The 18,102-nt window shown below is 42.8% G+C and overlaps 1 protein-coding gene across 1 annotated transcript in view; it reads left to right on the forward strand.

Annotated features, from left to right (window-relative positions):
* Nucleotides 1-16,950, forward strand: part of PRRC2C (proline rich coiled-coil 2C) — a 90,845-nt gene extending 73,895 nt beyond the window's left edge. Inside the window, exons 28-35 of the mRNA XM_060232449.1 lie at nucleotides 71-207; nucleotides 1,167-1,401; nucleotides 2,278-2,385; nucleotides 3,862-4,074; nucleotides 5,711-5,814; nucleotides 8,525-8,645; nucleotides 9,691-9,927; nucleotides 15,099-16,950. Coding sequence (XP_060088432.1) covers nucleotides 71-207; nucleotides 1,167-1,401; nucleotides 2,278-2,385; nucleotides 3,862-4,074; nucleotides 5,711-5,814; nucleotides 8,525-8,645; nucleotides 9,691-9,927; nucleotides 15,099-15,359 — 1,416 coding nt within the window. The 3' untranslated portion in view covers nucleotides 15,360-16,950. The remainder of the gene's footprint in view (nucleotides 1-70; nucleotides 208-1,166; nucleotides 1,402-2,277; nucleotides 2,386-3,861; nucleotides 4,075-5,710; nucleotides 5,815-8,524; nucleotides 8,646-9,690; nucleotides 9,928-15,098) is intronic.
* Nucleotides 16,951-18,102: the final 1,152 nt, after the last annotated feature.

The raw sequence follows: 18,102 nt of genomic DNA on the forward strand, positions 1-18,102 counted from the left end.
TGGCTCAGAATCAGATTTTATATAAGGCACCATCATGTTCCGGGTATTTAATTCTTTCTCTTCCTTACAGCCCACTTCAGTTCAACAGATACCAATCCCCATATATGCACCTCTGCAAGGGCAACATCAAGCCCAGTTGGGTTTAGGAGCAGCGCCTGCTGTTTCCCAGGCTCAGGACTTGTTTAATTCTTCCTTGCAGCCCTATAGGTAAGGATTTTCTTGAACCAGCTGGAAGCCCTTTGTAGCTATGGATCTCCTGATTCTGTTACCTTTATAGCAGCTTGTGAGCTGCACATGTAGATAGCCCTATGGTAGCTGTTTTAGTTCCTACCTGTTGCTCCTTCTCTTAAATGTGTCTATACAATGATTATTACACTTGATCATTGGTTCAAGAGTTGCGCGCTGAAATGTTCCTTATTTCATGTTTAGTAAGTCCCATACTGAAGTTACTGTAAAAGAAGTCGGAAGTCTTTTAGCAATCGGCGGGGGTGGGAAATTCTCCTCTCCAAAACCTCCCCCTTCACAGTTGTCAAAGATTTTGGCTGTTGGTTTTAATTTAGTGTTTTTGTTAGGGTTCTTTGTTCAGGGTGGAAAGATATGTTGAGAGTGGAAAGATGACTGGAACTTGAGGGAGTAAGAAATGTACAGCAAATGGGACTTGTTGAAATACCATCCCTCTGAGATATACCAGAGGGATGACCTACCAACAATATCAGCTTCTGCTGCTCCAGAGAGAAGGACCTGAAACAATGCTAGCAATCTAAAAAGTCTCTTAAGAAGTTCTGCATTGCAACAAAATTTTCAGTAAGGAAGTTGGAATAACCAGTTGGCATCAGTTTAAAACTTCTGTCAGCCAATGGTCTGTAACTGCTGCATGAATGGCTTTTACTTAAATTGATTTTTTTTATTAAATACATATATCCTGCGCTCCTGATCAAATGCAGGCTTCTTTGAGGTGGCTTGTGCAACTCAAAATATCAGATCAATTCAAACTTAAGTATGCATTAAAAATTAACCACTACTATATTCAGACCAGCAGCTCCCCCCCCCCCCCAAAAAAAAGAAACCCCAGAATCATAGCGCCTGATTAAGTTTTCACTTGCTAGCAAAAGCCTCATTGTTTTAACTGTATTTGATTACTCATTCTGGCTTAATTTATTTTGTAGATCCCAGCAAGCATTTATGCAGAGTGGCCTGTCTCAGCCATCGCCAGTGGTCCTTTCTGGCACAGCCTTGCACAATTTCCCAGCAGTGCAGCATCAGGAGCTCGCCAAGGCACAGTCTAGCCTTGCGTTTCAGCAGCCGTCGAACACTCAGCCAATCCCCATCTTGTACGAGCATCAGCTGAGCCAAGCTTCAGGACTGGGAGGCTCCCAGCTTATTGATACACATCTGCTCCAGGTCAGAGAGAGCGCTGAGGAGTCCCGAGCTGGAATCCCATGGTGCTTCGATGCAACGAAATCAAACGTTTGAGGGGTTGTACTGTTTTGAAATTCAGTTCTGGGTTTTGTAAAATATCAGCAGGCGCTCACCATGCATGGTGTGTAACATAAAACAAAATCTCTGCTCAGCCTCTGTAATTATATTCTAGCTCAGTAACATAGAGAGGAGCTGCAGATGTTGAGTTACATTGGGTGGGCAGGGATGCCAGGTGACTACTGCCGCTACCAGACAGGCAACACTGCCAATTGGCATAAAGTGACCGGCAGTTATTTGCAACCTTGCTGTCACTCATGCATAACGCTCCACATAAGCTAATGCATGTTTTAGGTACTTATATTGTTGAACTCTGAATGAACAAATGGGCAGCTGCTAGAGATTGCATATAGACACATGCGCCCCTCAAGCTCCACAGCAGAGAGGGCGATTCAATAAGTTCTCAGTTCCTAAGTGATTTCAGCTGCAGGAATAGGAGCTTTACATCCAGTTCCGATAAGCGCATGCGCACTCTGATGCGCACTCTGATGATGTCTTACCTTTTTAATAGAAAATGATGTGAAGCACTTTAGAAGGTGTTCCATTTCATATTTGACTGTGCTGAATATCCCATGTTTGTAATTATATACAAAGCCAGCTGTTTCAAACACCTACTGTAATTAACAGTATGTACATTTTACATGTGCGATTTCCTTCATATGTGTTGTTTTTCCAAATGTAAAATGTGTATAGTAAGAAGAATGATTAAACAGAAAAGCCCATAAATCTGTTATTTTACTCAAATTTAAATTAACCTTACCTAGTTAGTCACCTAGAAAATATCAACCTCTCTTTTCTCAGGCCAGAGCTACTCTTACCCAGGCCTCAAATTTATATTCTGGACAGGTTCAACAACCAGGACAGACAAGCTTCTATAATACTGCACAGTCTCCCAGCGCTCTCCAGCAGGTAAACTATGGCACGGTAAATTGCTTTCAGTTGTATTTAACTAGTATATGTTGTGTGTTGTGTTGTGGCCTCTTGACAAGAGAATATCCTTTTGAAAGAAAGGTTCATGTCATCTTATGAGGAAGAAGCTACCACTGTAGGTGGTAGCAATATAAACCATTTTTTTAAAAACTTCACTGAAGTAATCTCATAACTGCCGGTGTGTTTGAACACACATTTTTTTTTAAAGTATGAGAAAATTCTGTTCTCAAGAGTTTCTCAAAATGTGCTATTCTCTTGACGAGACCTCTGTCGTATTTTTATCTACTCTGTTGACTTTTATTATGTGCCTAGAACCCACAGTTAGCAAGCAGAGTTTCCAGTGAGATGGAAAGCAGTTGTGAGTTCACTTATACAAACCCTGCCAGGTGTTCTCACTTTATAGCCCTTGTGCAGGGAGCCCAGGTAACCATGGGACTTCGAAAGCAAATCTGCTTATTACTGATGGTACGCTTCTGAGCATCAGCTGAAAAATGGTGCAGATCTGTAAGCTGTCTTACAGAGCATGGCCCAGCAGGAATTTCTCCTGCATTGGGAGCTGTTGAAATGAAGAGGGGGGTAGCAGATAGACTCCCAGGGGGGAGGGGGGTTTGAGGTGGTGTCAGCAAAGAGCCTTGTGTGATTATCAAGCAGGCTGTCCATATATTACTACAGCTGATCTTCAGCAAAGAGCCCTGTGTGATTATCAAGCAGGCTGTCCATATATTACTACAGCTGATCTTCAGTGCAGTTCTTCCAGGGTTTAAATCATACAAATGAATACTGAATTTTTATATACTTTCCTAAAGAAAAATTATAATTAACTGTTTGTGTTCTTTAGAATGATACTGTTCATAAATATTGAGTGCTAAAGGGCAACAAAGATGCTAAAAACTGTCCAGTTCCTTCTTGCTTTCTAAATAGTCAGAATCTGCTCGCATATTCCCCAAGTTTTCCTCTGTAACTCCAAAACTGTATAAACTTGGGTATTTTTATTTAAAAAAAACAACCTTTTGTTTTGTTGTGAATTTATTCTTGGTGGCTTATTTTAAAATTGGTAACTTTATGGTGAGTGTGTAAAATGCTATCAGATCACAGCCAAATTATGGCTGCCCCAGAAAGGGCCTTTCAAGGCAAGTGAGAAGCAGAGGTGGTTTCCTATGGCATTCCTCTGCAGTTTTCCTTGGTGGTCTCCCATCCAAATACTATCCAGGGCTGACCCTTCTTAGCGTCTGAGATCCGACAATATCGCGCCATACCATGCTGCCTTCCCTCCCAGTTATTTATAGTACTGTGTTTCTACCTTCAAACAAAGTTCAGCAAATCCATGGAAAAGGCAGCATACATATTTTATAAATAAAGCAATAATTAAATCATCTGTAGATCTTTTTTAAAAAAATAAAATATATTTTATCATTTGTAGATCTGATGCATCCGCTGTCTTGTATTTCTTTCCAGGTGACAGTACCTATACCAGGGTCGCAACTTTCTTTGCCCAACTTTGGATCAGCAGGCCAGCCTTTAATTGCTCTCCCACAGTCCATACAGCCTCCACTGCAGCACACACCACCGCAGCCTCAGGCTCAGAGCCTGAGTCGGCCAGCACAAGTTGGGCAGCCTTTCAGGGGGCTGATTCCTGCTGGCACTCAGCACAGCATTATAACTGGGAAGGTTAGCATGTGTAATTTTATCATATAGAAGTCAAATGACAGTGTGCATCGATGCATTTTGGAATTTGAATCCAGTAGCAAGAGTTTATACAGTGTTGTGTTGTCTCATAGCTGATGCAGTTCTACTTGACCATTGCCATATGTAGAGATATTAGTTTGTGAACCGTCGGTTCTTAGTATGAATTTAACTTGCTCCTAATACTTGTTTTCATAATGATTCAGGGACCCTTTCCTGAGCTTGCACACTTTTTAATTAACAGCTAGACCTAATTCAAAGAGATGTCCTGCTTTAGAGCCTGTGCTAGGTCACCAAGGCCAGTAACCACCTGCTGGTGCATGCTCAGATTTTATTGGATTACTAATCACTTGGTCTTTGAGTCTAGACTGGAAACTGTCCTTCCTTCCTAGCAGCTGAAATGGACCTGAATTTTCAAAATGGTTCTGTCAGTTCACAGAGCACTGGCCTGGCCATATCTGCAGCTGAGCGTCCTAATCAGGAAGCCCAGAAAAGTTACATACCTTTACCATAGTAAATGCATCATGGGGGGGTTAAAAAGAGAATTGTGTCCAAGGGAGAGGGTATGTTATGCGTTAGGCCAAGCATCCCAGTTGTTTCAGCAGTTTTGCATCCCTTCCTAAAATGCTACTGACTGCTCGCTCCTATGCAACAGTTCCCAAGTATGATTATGGGAGCGCACATGACCCAAACCTTGCCTTTTTAAAGAGTGGGTATGTTATACAAATAGGCTTGCAATTTTTCCTTTGTTCCATTTTGAGCAGAGGAAGCTCTTTGTGGACCAAATATGATTAAATTGGTGTTGGGGTAGGGGGTTGCTGGTTGTTAGCTAACTAGTACACCTCTTCTGTTTTGCGCAGTGGATCCCAGGTGTCCTCATGTATGGTGAAAGCAGGCTGATGGTGAAAGGCTGAGATGGAGGAATATAGAAGGAGCATTGGAGGAGAGAGCCTGTGTTTAGGTTGCTTGTGTTGTGCATTCATGGTCCTAAAGGATCTTATGAATGCTGGACTGTAACAGAATTTCTATTCAGTGGACACAGGCCAGCCAAAACTAGGCTCCTCTGATTTCAATGGGAGAATGCTAAAGGCATGCTTTATTTATTTATTTTAAATCTATGGGGGTTAACTCCGTTGAACTCTTACTGGGTTGTGACCTATCCACTTAGATAAGATGAAGGCGATATTGGATTTATATCCCACCCTCCACTCTCAGAGTGGCTCACAATCTCCTTTATCTTCCTCCCCCACAACAGACACCACTACAACCAAACTGACTCTCAAACTTAGACCACTGAAATTCTTTCATTTTTTATTTTATTTATTTGGGAGTTACTGGTGTTTAGAGAGAACAAGAGCTGCTTAGTCTGCCTGGGCTTGAAATACTTGAATCATTTTTAAATTGCTCTTGTGGCAAACAGAGGAATGCAGATATTTCTGTGTTCAAATAAGTAAACATTTGTTTAATTCAGAAACTTGATTAGGTGTGGTGTTTGTAGGTTAGTTTTTATGTCTATTGTAATAAAGGCCTTGTAGAGATGAGCTCTCTGAATAAGTGAGCTCTTTGTGTTTAAACTGCATGCTCTCTGGAGCTAACCTGATGAAATCATTCTTGTTTTCAGATGTCAGAAATGGACCTGAAGGCTTTTGGAAGTGGCATTGATGTTAAACCAGGCACACCTCCGGTTACCGGAAGAAGTACCACTCCAACTTCTAGTCCCTTCAGGTACACCAACTTTTTAAAACAAGCTGGCACGGTGGACTTAATGATTGAGCCCAGTTAAAATAACAAATTAAACATTAGAATGCTCTTTTGACAGGAGAAGCAGCATAGTAATAAATAACAGCTAATGTACTTTTAATGGGGGCAAGATGTAATTTAAAAATGGTCACCTGTGCAGAATATTAGCCTGGTAACCACTCTTGCCAAATGAAATAAAAGACTGTAAGGGTTGCCACCCACCCTTTTGCCCGCTTAACATCTTGGGGGCAAAAAAATGGTTTTTAAAGGTACATGGAGGACATCCAGTTAGAAGGAAATTGATTGGTTGACTTAAACTTGTACTTTTTACATTGTAGCCATAACAACTGCATTGTAATAGGCATTCTGGCCTCCTTGGCAGTCCAGATTCTGTTTTGGGGTTTTTGGAAGGGAAATGGTTAGCAGTTCTGGGGCTGGAGGGCTGAACTGTCTGAATTACTGTGAATTCTCATGGGAAAGGGGACATATTTGGAAACGGAGGGCAATTTATTTTGCAGGAGATATGAAGACAGAATGGCTACGCACTTGTCCAATTCCCATTTATTTCAGCAGAGCTTGCACAGGTGTGTTTCCTCAGGATTGTGACCCCAAATGTGTGAGAATGGCAACAGGCATTTTGAATATGGTTGGAGATTGTGTGTGCTGCCAATAGAAGCATTGCTGTATATGGTGCAGTATCCGGTATATTGTTAAGAGAAGTCTGCTTTAGAACAGCTTGTTTTTCATATATTTTCCCACATAGTCACAATACTGAGTCCTGGTTGAATACCCTTAATATTTCTTGGATCAGGATTGTGATTACCTGGTTGGTGGAATGAAACAACTCCAGCAGAGCAAGAGAGAATAACTTACTAGGACAATTTAATATTTTGGTGTCGAGATGGCAAAGTATGGTTATGGCTGACTCTAGTATAGGGGGTTTCAAATTACAAAAAAGGCCGCTGGAGACAAAGCAAGAATGGAGAATTGGCTTCCTTTGTAAATGGAAATAATAAGATAGGCTTCTTGAAGCACTGTTTGGAGTGTTTGTATTTGTTGGAAGATAAAAGTGGAAGGGGGACCACCAAAACATAACCATTGGCCAAGATACACAGAGTTACTTGAGCCAAGGGGGTTGCATGCCTCCACTAGAATTTTAGACAATAACTTTTGATCTTGGTGCCCAACTGCATGCTATCTATGAAGCTCCCATCAGCTTCACAAGCAGATTCTTATGGGGGAAGAGGGGGCTGTTTGAAAAAAAAAGCTAGTCTTAACAGTGCACATCATCAGAACCAGCTTAACTATTCTTTGTTTTCTGGCCATTAGGTTAGCTGACGGTTGATTTTTGAAAGCATGCCAAGTGTTGAATAAGTGGAAGTCAAACTGTGCAGCGATGTCTAATTGTGCAAGGTGTTGAGATCCCTAAAGTCTCAAAGTTGTGTGGGAAGCTTAGATGGCATATAAATCCAAAGAGCTCAAGAGCATTTTGACTTATTTACAGCTTAGCCTTGCTTTGTCAAAACTAAGAACATTCAGCCCCTGCAATTAGCACAGCCAAAATAGTTCGGCAGCTTAGGAAGCTAAACCTCCAGAATCACACATTAGGTATTTTCTGGGTACTCTCATGTGGCCAGCAGGAAATGAAAGTCTCTCTGCTTCTTCATGAAGGAAAAAAAATCCCTTCTCCTGCTGTGTGTTTGGAGTAAATGGAGATTCTTGATCTGAGGCTCTGCCTGTTGACTTCAGGATCGCTTATGACCACAGCTTGCCTAAGTCAAAGTATTTGTGTCTAGAGAAACAATTTTCCTGTAGCCAGGAAAGGGCGAGCAGCATTTCCTCATGAAAATAAGAGCATAAACTATTGTACAGGTTGGGACTCCAGTTAGTTGGCAGTCTGATGACCATCCTTTCAGCCACATGTGGCTTCAGGTACTGTTCTGCTGAGAGAGGCACTGAAACATGGAGAAACTTCTGTTCTGTAAATGCAGGCATCTCCAAACAGAAAGTTTAGGGTTTAGGAAATAATCTCTGGTACAGAAGCAGCTGAATCACAAGTGCCAAGGAACTGGGAGTGAGACTTCTAAGAGGTTCATTGCCCTGGAGTTGTGTGAATGGGAAGAAGGATTTGTCAGATTTTCTTGTCAGTCAATTAATTTGTTCTAAATAGCATGCCTCTTTGTCTCTTGAAATTCAAAGAATGCTTTTACATATCTAAGCATTATGTGACCACTGAATTGAACAATTGCTTTTCTCAATTAACGAAACGCCCAAGTTAATGAATTGCTGTTTGTTCATGAAGAGCAGCCACTATGCATACTGTGGCCTGTAAACTGACACTGTGTGCTTTTCGTATTCAAGCAAAATTTGCATTAGGTTCACTTGAGGAATTGTCTGTGTGCAGGCAATCTGCATGCATACTTACCTGAAAGCAATAGAAGTAACAGTATTGCCTGTTTTAATTGTTCACTTTGGGTGGCCATAGGAAATTAAAAGCTTTTAACAGGCATTTCGTTCATACTGATACACATTGACTTGCTAGTTGCTTTTAGTTTGTGTGGGCTGCCAACAGCATTTACTAAGCAAGACCGAGTTTTCCTTCTGGATTCAGGGGGTATATAGAGATTGTATAAAAAGAAAAAGCATCCCAAGTGTGATATCCAAAATATTAACCCGTTGAATTTTCTCTTTTAAGGGCTGCATCTACAAGTCCGAACAGCCAGTCCAATAAAATGAATACGATTGTCTACCAGAAGCAGTTTCAGTCAGCCACTGTGCGAATGGCGCAGCCGTTTCCTCCTCAGTTCACACCCCAGGTGGGCAGCAAACGACCATTTGCCAATAGGCCGGAGTTCTTTGTGTGTGTGACTGGCCATATAGCTGTTTTGTTTGATATAAAGGGCCTTGAAGTTCACTAATACCTATTGGATAATCAATTAAGCGCACTTTCTGTAATTAAAATCTAATTCATTTATCCATCCCGGTATCTTGATAAGGGTACTTCTGCTTTCAGTAATCTCTACTACACTCCTTAAATTGAGAAACTGGACAGGTGTAAGGCTGGTAGGTGATCACTGGCTTCTCTGCACAGATCTCACTACAATTAAGTATCAAACATTTTGAAGTGGGGAGGGAATGAAGTGGGCAGAGGGTTGAAGGGTCCCAGTGCGTGTACCTTAAGACGGATGCTTAGGGCACAGTCTACCAGGAATGTCTCCTGTGGAAGGTCCAATGAAATGAATGAAAGTTATGCAAAAACTGCATCTTTCTCTGATCATTTAATTGGGCTTGAACAGAAGTTCCTGGGGAATTGTGTGCCCTTAGCCAGTTACCTGAAATGCAGCTTTGAATCAGATGCCCAAACTACAGCAATAACTTTTAAAAAGAGAGAGAGAAGAAGTAGCATTAAAAGGGGCCATGAATCCATAGCGCGGTTACTGTAAAAGTGCTGGTAGGGAGAGCCGAGGTGTAAGCTTCAAACTCAGATTGAGGTTATGCACTTCAAATGTGAAGATGCTGGATTTCGTTTGGAAGGATTCATCTATTTTCTACCAGTTTCTGCATCTTAACAAATATTTGAGCATGCTGCCCTTTAATCTGCCCTGACCTCTTACTTCTGCCGCCCCCCTCCCTTTGGTCTTTGATGTGCTGTGGCAATTTTTAAGCACAGTCTCCACCTTTAGGATTTTTCTCCCTCTGCAATTCTGTGAGCATGACCCATCATAAGACATAATGCACCCATCGCATTGCTAATAGAGGCATGCTCCCCGCCCCAGATAAGCCACCGTGTGATCGGGTTGGCAATTTGTTAACAGCTAAATGTCTCTCTTTTTTTGTTGTTCTTTTTTTTCCACCACTTAGATCCTCTCTCAGCCTAACCTGGTCCCTCCATTGGTAAGAGCCCCACATACTAACACCTTCCCAGCACCCGTTCAGAGGCCGCCAATGGCACTGGCTAGTCAGATGCCACCTCAGATGACCACAGGCCTTATGAGCCACCCTCGTTTGCCACATGTGGCCAGGGGTCCTTGTGGATCACTCTCTGGAATCAGAGGCACTCAGGCCCAGGCTGCGATGAAGGCTGAACAAGACATGAAGGTTAGTATTTTTGGGTCAGCCACGCTGTGTTAACCACAGTTCAGTCTTGACTTGCAAGGCAAGGTGCTGTTTACTTAAGATACCACTGGGCCCTTCAGCTGTCCCTTCTTGCAGTGGCCAAAGAGAAACAAACTGAAGTATTGCTCTTACAGACAGCACCTGTAGTCCTAGTTGAGTTTTAGAAGAAGGGCCGACCTTGATGAACTATACTAAACTTCCAGCAGTTTGGTTTTTTTCTCCCTTGCTGTTTTTGGGTGCTGTCCACCAAACTCTCCCTTTGTACAACCCTTGTGAAAATGAACAGAAGCCGAACTGCAGTGCCACACAGTGCATTGCTGCCATTCCTCTTTCAAGTAATGCCCTAGGTCCACCCACCCAAGTAGTCGCTGCATTTCATGGCATAACGTTGTTTGGAAAGCACTTGGAGACCCTTCTGCATGAATGAGGTTGCTGTGACATCAGAGCCTGTGTGGGGATGCCATGCGATCAAAGGAAAACTAAAATCAGTAACCCAGTCAATTGCTAGCAAGGGCAAGATTTCCTTAATAGCTTCCATTGTGTTGACTTACAATGCGACAGATTTGTAGGAATCCAAGGAGCTAGTTGGCTGTAGTGGCTAGAGACTAGGACTGGGGAGACCCAGGTTCGAATCCCCACTAAGCTATGTAGCTTATTGGGTGGCCTTGGGCCAGTCATACACTTTCAGTCTAACCTACCTTTCGTTACAAGTATTAAAACAGAGTAGAAAAGCATGTGCAGAACTCAGAACTCCTTGGAGGAAAGGTGGGGTAAGAAATAGCTATCATTGGAGCTGTTTGTTTTATTTTCCTATGATAGGACTGCTATTCATCCAAATAATTGTGGTGGGAATCGTATCACAAATTGCTTCAGAGTCTAACAAACAGCAGAATAATCTCACTTCCAGTACCATGTTTCACCTGCCCCAAGACAAGAAGCTGTGCACTTGAGCACATGAAGTTGCTTCAGACCCTCAGTCTATTGAGGTTGTCATCTATTCTGTCTGGTAGAGGCTCTCCAGGGTCTCAGGCACAAGTCTTTTATATCGCTGGCTACCTAATCTTTTAACTGCAGATCCCTAGGGGCTGAATATAGAAACTCCTGTGTGCTGTACCAATTTGCCGTACGCCTCTCACTCTTGACTAAACTTAATCACACTGTTATTTAGGGAACTTTGGGGCATTTCAAAAAAATATTGTGGGTGGGTTTTTCCTCCTCTGACTTTAGGAAAATTTGCAGTAACCACCTGAAGTGGGTGATCAGAGAGGTGATCTTGGCCTTACCCATCTGTCTGTTACTGCTTTGGTGGTGGAAAGTGATGTCACGTTGCAGCCAATTTATGGTGTACCCGTAGGGTTTTCAAGGCAAGAGATGTTCAGAGGTGGTTTGCATTGCCTGACTCTACATCACAACCCTGGACTTCTTTGGCAGTCTCCCATCCAAGTTCTAAGTGATTCTGCGTAGCTTCTGAGATCTGATGAGATTGGACTGGGCTATTCAGCTCTGGGCTTTACTGTTTGTGTGTATAGGGGAAAACAGAGCATAAAAACATTTCAAATCGTTGTTCGTTGCACGCATGTTACTTATTGCCAGTTCCAGTGAAAGTGCTCATAAATCATGACTGGTCCAAAGTTAATCCAGTAACAGCTATTTCTTTGAACCTTGTTAACTTTCCAGGAAACATGGTAGCTTTTGTTCTGGAAACAAAGCTGGAATGCAGAGAGAAAATGCTTCATTAGGAACAGGAATCAGGCATGCTTTTTTTTTGTTTGTTTTAGTTTCCCAGATTGTGAAATAGAGCTGATACCTCCTTCATAGATGCAGAATCCATATCCTCTAAAACCAGTAAATTTATTCAAGGAGTTTTATCCTACTTCTTCACAGCACAAAATGGCTAACGGCATCTACAGCCAAAACGCCACTGTTGTGTTTTTTTTAAACCATGATATCCAAAAAAATCAGTAAAGAAGGAGCAAATTTTCAGCATAGAACACCTTAAGATCAGAAAAAATAATTTGACCGTGTTACCCTTAAAAGTTTTTTAATATCTTTAACCACATAGATCTGAGAGATAGCCAGGCCCCTCCTCAGAACTCCAAGAAAAGAACAGATCTTTAGGTTCAGCAGGCAATTCAACCATCAAATCTATTTAATTTTCCAGTGGCCAACAGGATCGGTGCAGACAGCAAAGCCTTCTAAACCTTGCCAAAGAAGGTTCTGTATGCACTATCCCTAGCAAACCATGCCAAAGACTTGGCCTTAGTGAGGTGTGCTGGAAAAAGCTGTAAGCCAAGCAGACAAACCACCTGAAAAGAGGGAATTTCTAATTGACATCGTGCCAGCTTCAGTGGGCACAGGGGTATATATCTGGAGAGACCAGGTCCCAGGTGGTGAAACCCTAAGCTGGGTAGCTCAGGCTAGCCTAATCTCATCAGATCTTGGAAGCTTAAGCAGTGTTCAGCCGTGGTTAGTACTTGGATGGGAGACCACCGTGGAAGTCCAGAATGGCGACTCAGAGGCAGGCAATGGCAAACCACCTCTGAACATCTGCCTTGAAAACCATGCATGCTCACCATAAGTCTGCTGAAACTTGACAACAGAAAGAAAAACTGGTGGTTTAGACAATTTTAATAGGCTGTATTGAAAAGCCTTCAGAGCCCAGGGGTATGCGATGTCCTTTGGCCCTTGTAGCATTAAACAACACAACATTAGTGTATTCATGAGAGGCAGAGGGCTATGTAAAACGTGGCCGGCAGGCAGCTAGTTACCGTTTAGGGGAGCAGTTGCAACTAGGGCAATGCCTTAGTAGGCATCGTGGGTGTTCTTTGCATATCAGCCAAGGTTGCTCCTTGTTCCGAGAGATACTTAGCAAGTGATGGCAGGCCCATTTCAGGGTAGCTCAGTCCCAGCTACGTAAATATTTTTAATGCTTCCAAGCAGAAAAACCTGAGCATCTGTGATAGGAAGAGAACTTGTAGAAGCCTATTGTGGTGACTTCAGCACTTGTAGAGTTAATTTAGAGCTATACTCCTCTGTGCACTCGGAATTAAATCCTGTGATATGACTCCTAAGTTAATTGCATTGACAGATCTAAGAGTAACTAATAAGAATTTTAGATATGGCTTAACCAATCTCTCCAGTTCCATAAGGGGGTATGAGAGAGGGCTTCCTTTTAAGCAAGGTGAGCTGTATTGTAACAGTTTTCTTGCTTGCAATTCTGATTATTTTTTTGTTCCGCGGAGTCAGAAGGTATCTATAGTTAAAAATAGTGAGTGTCCAAGCGATTCCAGAGTGTTTCCTTTACAATAAATGTGTACGCAGTATTCTCAGGCAATGCTCCCTCTAAGCTGTGGAGTTTAGTGATTCCCCTTTGTGAGCTACATTAGTCCTTTTGTGAATACATTAGTTTGTTCTGGGGCCCATCCTTCCTGAGCTTAAAACAAAAATGTGTGAGCTGGAGGCAAAAAAAAAGCTAGAGCTAGCTCACACTAGCTCAGCTTAGAAAGAACACTGTTCTCAGGTTCATCCAAAGTCCATATTTAGACTTGTGAAAGATAATATTTTTTCAGAGTCCCGGTGAGTTTCCAAGGTGAGTGAGTGTTGCCCATTGTGCGGGTTTGACTCTTGCTTGTGACACTTTGAGCTGCTTGCTCTGTGCTCAATTTTCTGCTGACGTCACAGTGTTTGGTTCAGTGAGCTTGGGAAATGGCTGCCTTTTGTTGTTGCTTTCAAGTCACAGCTGACTTATGGAGACCCCATAGCATGTGCGAAAAGGATCTGGGGGTCTTAGTGGACCATATACTGAATATGAGTCAGCAGTGTGATTTGGTAGCTTAAAAGGCACATGCAGTTGTGGGCTGTATCAACAGAAGTATAGTGTCCAGATCACGCAAAGTGATGGTATCACTTTACTCTGCTCTGGTTAGACCACACCTGGAGTACTGTGTTTAATTTTGGCACCACAATTTAAGAACATGGTGAGGGGTCCAGAGACCAAGTCTTGTGAGGTTGCTTAGCTTCTGAGAAAGGTTGAAGGAGTTGGGTATGTTTAGAATGGAGAGGAGATGACTGGGAGGTGATATGATCACCACCTTAGAGTACATGAAGGGCTGTCATATAGAATCAAAGAGTTGGACGGGACCTCCGGGGTCATCTAGTCCAGCCCCCTGCACAATGAAGGAAACTCACAGATACCTCCCCCTAAATTCACAGGATCTTCATTGTTGTCAGATGGCCATCTAGCCTCTGTTAAAAACCTCCAATGAAGGAGAGGAGGATGGTGTGGAGTTGTTTTCTGCTGCCCCAGAAGGCTGGAGCAGAACTAATGGGTTGAAATCAAAAGTTTTTGGCTAAATATTAGGAAGAACTTCCTGACAGAGCAGTTCCTCGGTGGAACAGGCTTCGTTGGGAGGTGGTGGGATCTCCTTCTTCGGAGGTTTTTAAACAGGCTAGGTGGCCATCAGACAGCCATGCTGATTCTGTGAAGGAGGGCAGGAAGGCTTGCATCAGTTCTTAGTTCTCATAGTCCTTTCTTAAATGCCCAGGAAAATGCTGATCACCACTTTGAGGTAAGGCAGCAATTTTTCTCCAGACCAGTTTGGCCAGGGATTCTGGAGGTTTTTTGCCATCTTCTGGGTAAGGAATCAGGGGTTGTGGAGGTAAGTACTTGTGAATTTCTTGCATTGTGCAGGGGCTTGAACTAGATGGCCCTGGGGGTCCCTCCCAACTCTGTGTTTCAAGGCAAGACGTTCCAAAGATGGTTTACCATTTTCTGCCTCTGCATCATCCTTGGTGGTCTCCCATCCAAATACTAACCAGGGCTGACCCTGCTTAGCTTCCAATATCTGATGGGACTGGGCTAGCCTGGGGTATCCAGGTCTTGGTCCTGCCTTAGATATTGGTTTTGACCTGAGTGGCCTTTTGGTTCCTCCTTGATGCTGTATTCCTAATTGCATCTAAAATTAGAAGAATTCAGATCACCAGGCATTGCAAAGAACCACTTAAAGTAGCTCTGCGTTCTATGACACACCTGAGATGTATAAGCAAACAAGTGGTTCAGCTCTTGTTCATTAGTTTAAGGCTCGAGTACACAGAATCAGTAGCTTGTATTTTGGCCTGTATTCTATTAAACACCTTGTTGTTTTCTTATCAAGGCAAAACAGAGAGCAGAAGTCCTTCAGTCTACACAGAGATTCTTCTCAGAACAGCAGCAGAACAAACCAACTGGAAGTAAAATACAGAAAGTGGGTGACAGCGGGAATAAAACCCCCGAAGCAATGGCAGATTCCTCCTCTGGAGCATGCCAGGATAAAGTGGAGGACAAACCAAGCCCCACGCCTACAACAGCCCCCAAGCCTGTTAGAACTGGACCAATCAAACCTCAGGCCATCAAGACGGAAGAGACAAAGTCATAAAATGCTGTGTCTGTCTATGCCAATATGCAGGGAGTAAAATAGCAGCACAAACCTGTAGCCCAAAGGGCAAGGCAAGTCCCGTCAAGGATCTGAGTGGCATAAAGGGACGTAGACACTAAATTAGCCTTGGCTACTGTGAAAGGCTCTAAAGATCTGGGGGATCCTTGGGGCTTTCAGCTCCCATGCCGCTGCATGAGTGTCATCTGTCTGAACCGGGCAGCCCTCCCACTCCCACCTCCCAAGGATGCAACATAAATGCTGCTGGGCCAGTGGTGCATTCTCTCCTGGTTTGTTCACTGCTGTTTTATTTTGAGAAGCCATGTGACCCGAGAGGTAGCGTGAAGAAGGGCCAGTGCTGGAGAGAAAAGGGAGGGGGGATTTGTTTTATGTTGCTTGGAGATCCTTAGAGGATGCTGATCCTTCATAATGACCTGACAGATTTCAATGCAGTCGGTAAGTCCAGACAGCACCGTTATCATCTACTCCCTCCCCCACCTTCACGCACACGTGCACCCACAAACGCTCCCCCACTTCATTCTGTAAATGTTCTGTGTCAGATTTCCCGTGAAAAGGCAGGGTATGGCTGCTGCGATGGTTTGATATGGTGCTGGATTCGACAGAAAAGAAAAGGAAAAGTTAAACAGCTCCCATGTTACTCTGATACCAAAATCACCCTTTAGGAGGCAGAAAAACTCTTGGTGTTGCCAGTCACGTTGAGCTGTGGCTCACTGGTATGGGGTGGGAGGGGGTGGGTTAAAGAAGCCCTTGGCCTTCAAACGGTTCTCAGCTTATGTCTGTATAGCATCAAGCACTTGACCTTGTGCCGCAAGGGGAGAGCCTTCTCTTAAATGTGGCACGTTCTTATATCAGAAGCTGTTATCGCACCTCCTTCCTGTTCACTGTGTGCTGGGAAATAGAATCAAGTCAAATAATGCCTTTTTAAAACCTGTATCTTCTAGTATTATAGCTGTAGGAGAGTACTCTATAATAACTTCTGTGAATGTAAAATATCCCATACCTGCTTATAATATATGTAGTTGTGACTGTGCTATAGCAGAGCTGTTTTAATGATGTTACTCTAGACCTTTTTCAGGCAAATTGATTGGGAAGCTGATAAAGAGAGCACCAGGTACCACACCAGTAATAGAATTGGCTAGTTTTTTTTTCTTTGAGAATTCCTCTTCTTTCCTCTCCCCAATTTTTTTTTTCTTTCTTTTCTTTTCTTTTTTTGGAACAAAGTGAACTAAAAGTCTAATGTGTATAATTTTGTTCAGATGATGGCAAAAGCTGGAAAAGTCTGTTGCTGCTATTGATGCCTAGTGAAATGCTATTGGTTATCTTTTTTATATAAATATTATAATTTGAATTTTTTGGAAACTTAGCTGTGATGTCAGCTTTTGGGGGGGAACGAAAAGATATCCACTTGTACTGTGAGTTGGCATTGTACAGAAATTAACAGCCATATTGGTCTAGAAATGTTTAAACTTTTTTTTTTCCATTTGTACAGGGGTAACGCACTGTATTAAATATGTAAGGTCTTATTTACAATGGGTTTGATTACAGAAACTAATAAAATATTCTCTAAATAAAATGCCTGAGTGCGTTGTGCTCAGTTCAAATCCCACCGCAACTACAGTTACTCAGGGCAGCCGTAGAAAACGCTCTCTTAGTTGCCAATAATTGACATATTAAATTCAGAATGTTTACAGTTGCATCCTTAGCATTCCCAGGTAAAAGAAACTTAGGAGCAAAGCTGGGAAAGACCTGCCTGAAACCCTTGAGAGCCAGCATGGGGTGAGGTAGAACGGTGGCAGTACAGTTTCATGAACTCATTTAAGAATACCTGTCTTCTCCCAAATTGGTAATTACATCTGTGTAACTGGACCCCATGGCGCAGAGTAGTAAAGCTGTAGTACTGCAGTCCAAGCTCCGTGCTCACGACCTGAGTTCAATTCCAGTGGAAGCTGGGTTCAGGTAGCTGGCTCAAGGTTGACTCAGTCTTCCATCCTTCCGAGGTTGGTAAAATGAGTACCCAGCTTACTGGGGGGAAAGTGTAGATGGCTGGGGAAGGCAACGGCAAACCACCCCGTAAAAAAGTCTGCCGTGAAAACATTGTGATGCGATGTTACCCCAGAGTCGGAAACAACTGGTGCTTGCACAGGGGGACTACCTTTACCTTTTTAAACTGGATAATACCTTTTTCTCCATAACTGAGAGACAGCATGGTGTAGCGATTAAGAGTGATGGACTGTAATCTGAAGAACCAGGTTTGATTCCCCACTCCTTCACATGATGTTCCATACAGTAACAGTTAAACATATCCTTTTTAAATACCTGGATTCACCTACAGTTACTCCAGACACAACTGAAGCAAACAAGTAGGTAGTAAAATTCAGAAACAAAAGCCACATGCTGCCTTTTTACTAAGACCAACCAAAATATCAGTACACAATAACTTCACTAGGCTGGATGCTTAAAAAGCAACAAAAGAGCATGAGAAGAAAGAAATAGCTAAGCCTATGAGCTTAATGTGTCTTTTGGGTCTCATGTAGGGTGCTGTACAGACTGTCTCAGGTTGCACTCGGCATGCTGGGAATAAGATGCTGGGGGGGGGGGGCGGGAATTGAACCCACCACCTTGAAAACAAATAATTGATCAAATGTCTTTCTGATAACAAGTTGTGCACACAGATCCCTTGAAAGGCCAAGAGCAGTTCTTAAATTTACAGTGGAGATCGGCTTTG

This window comes from Heteronotia binoei, chromosome 2, assembly GCF_032191835.1.
Source record: "Heteronotia binoei isolate CCM8104 ecotype False Entrance Well chromosome 2, APGP_CSIRO_Hbin_v1, whole genome shotgun sequence".
Classification (NCBI taxonomy): Eukaryota; Metazoa; Chordata; class Lepidosauria; order Squamata; family Gekkonidae; genus Heteronotia; species Heteronotia binoei.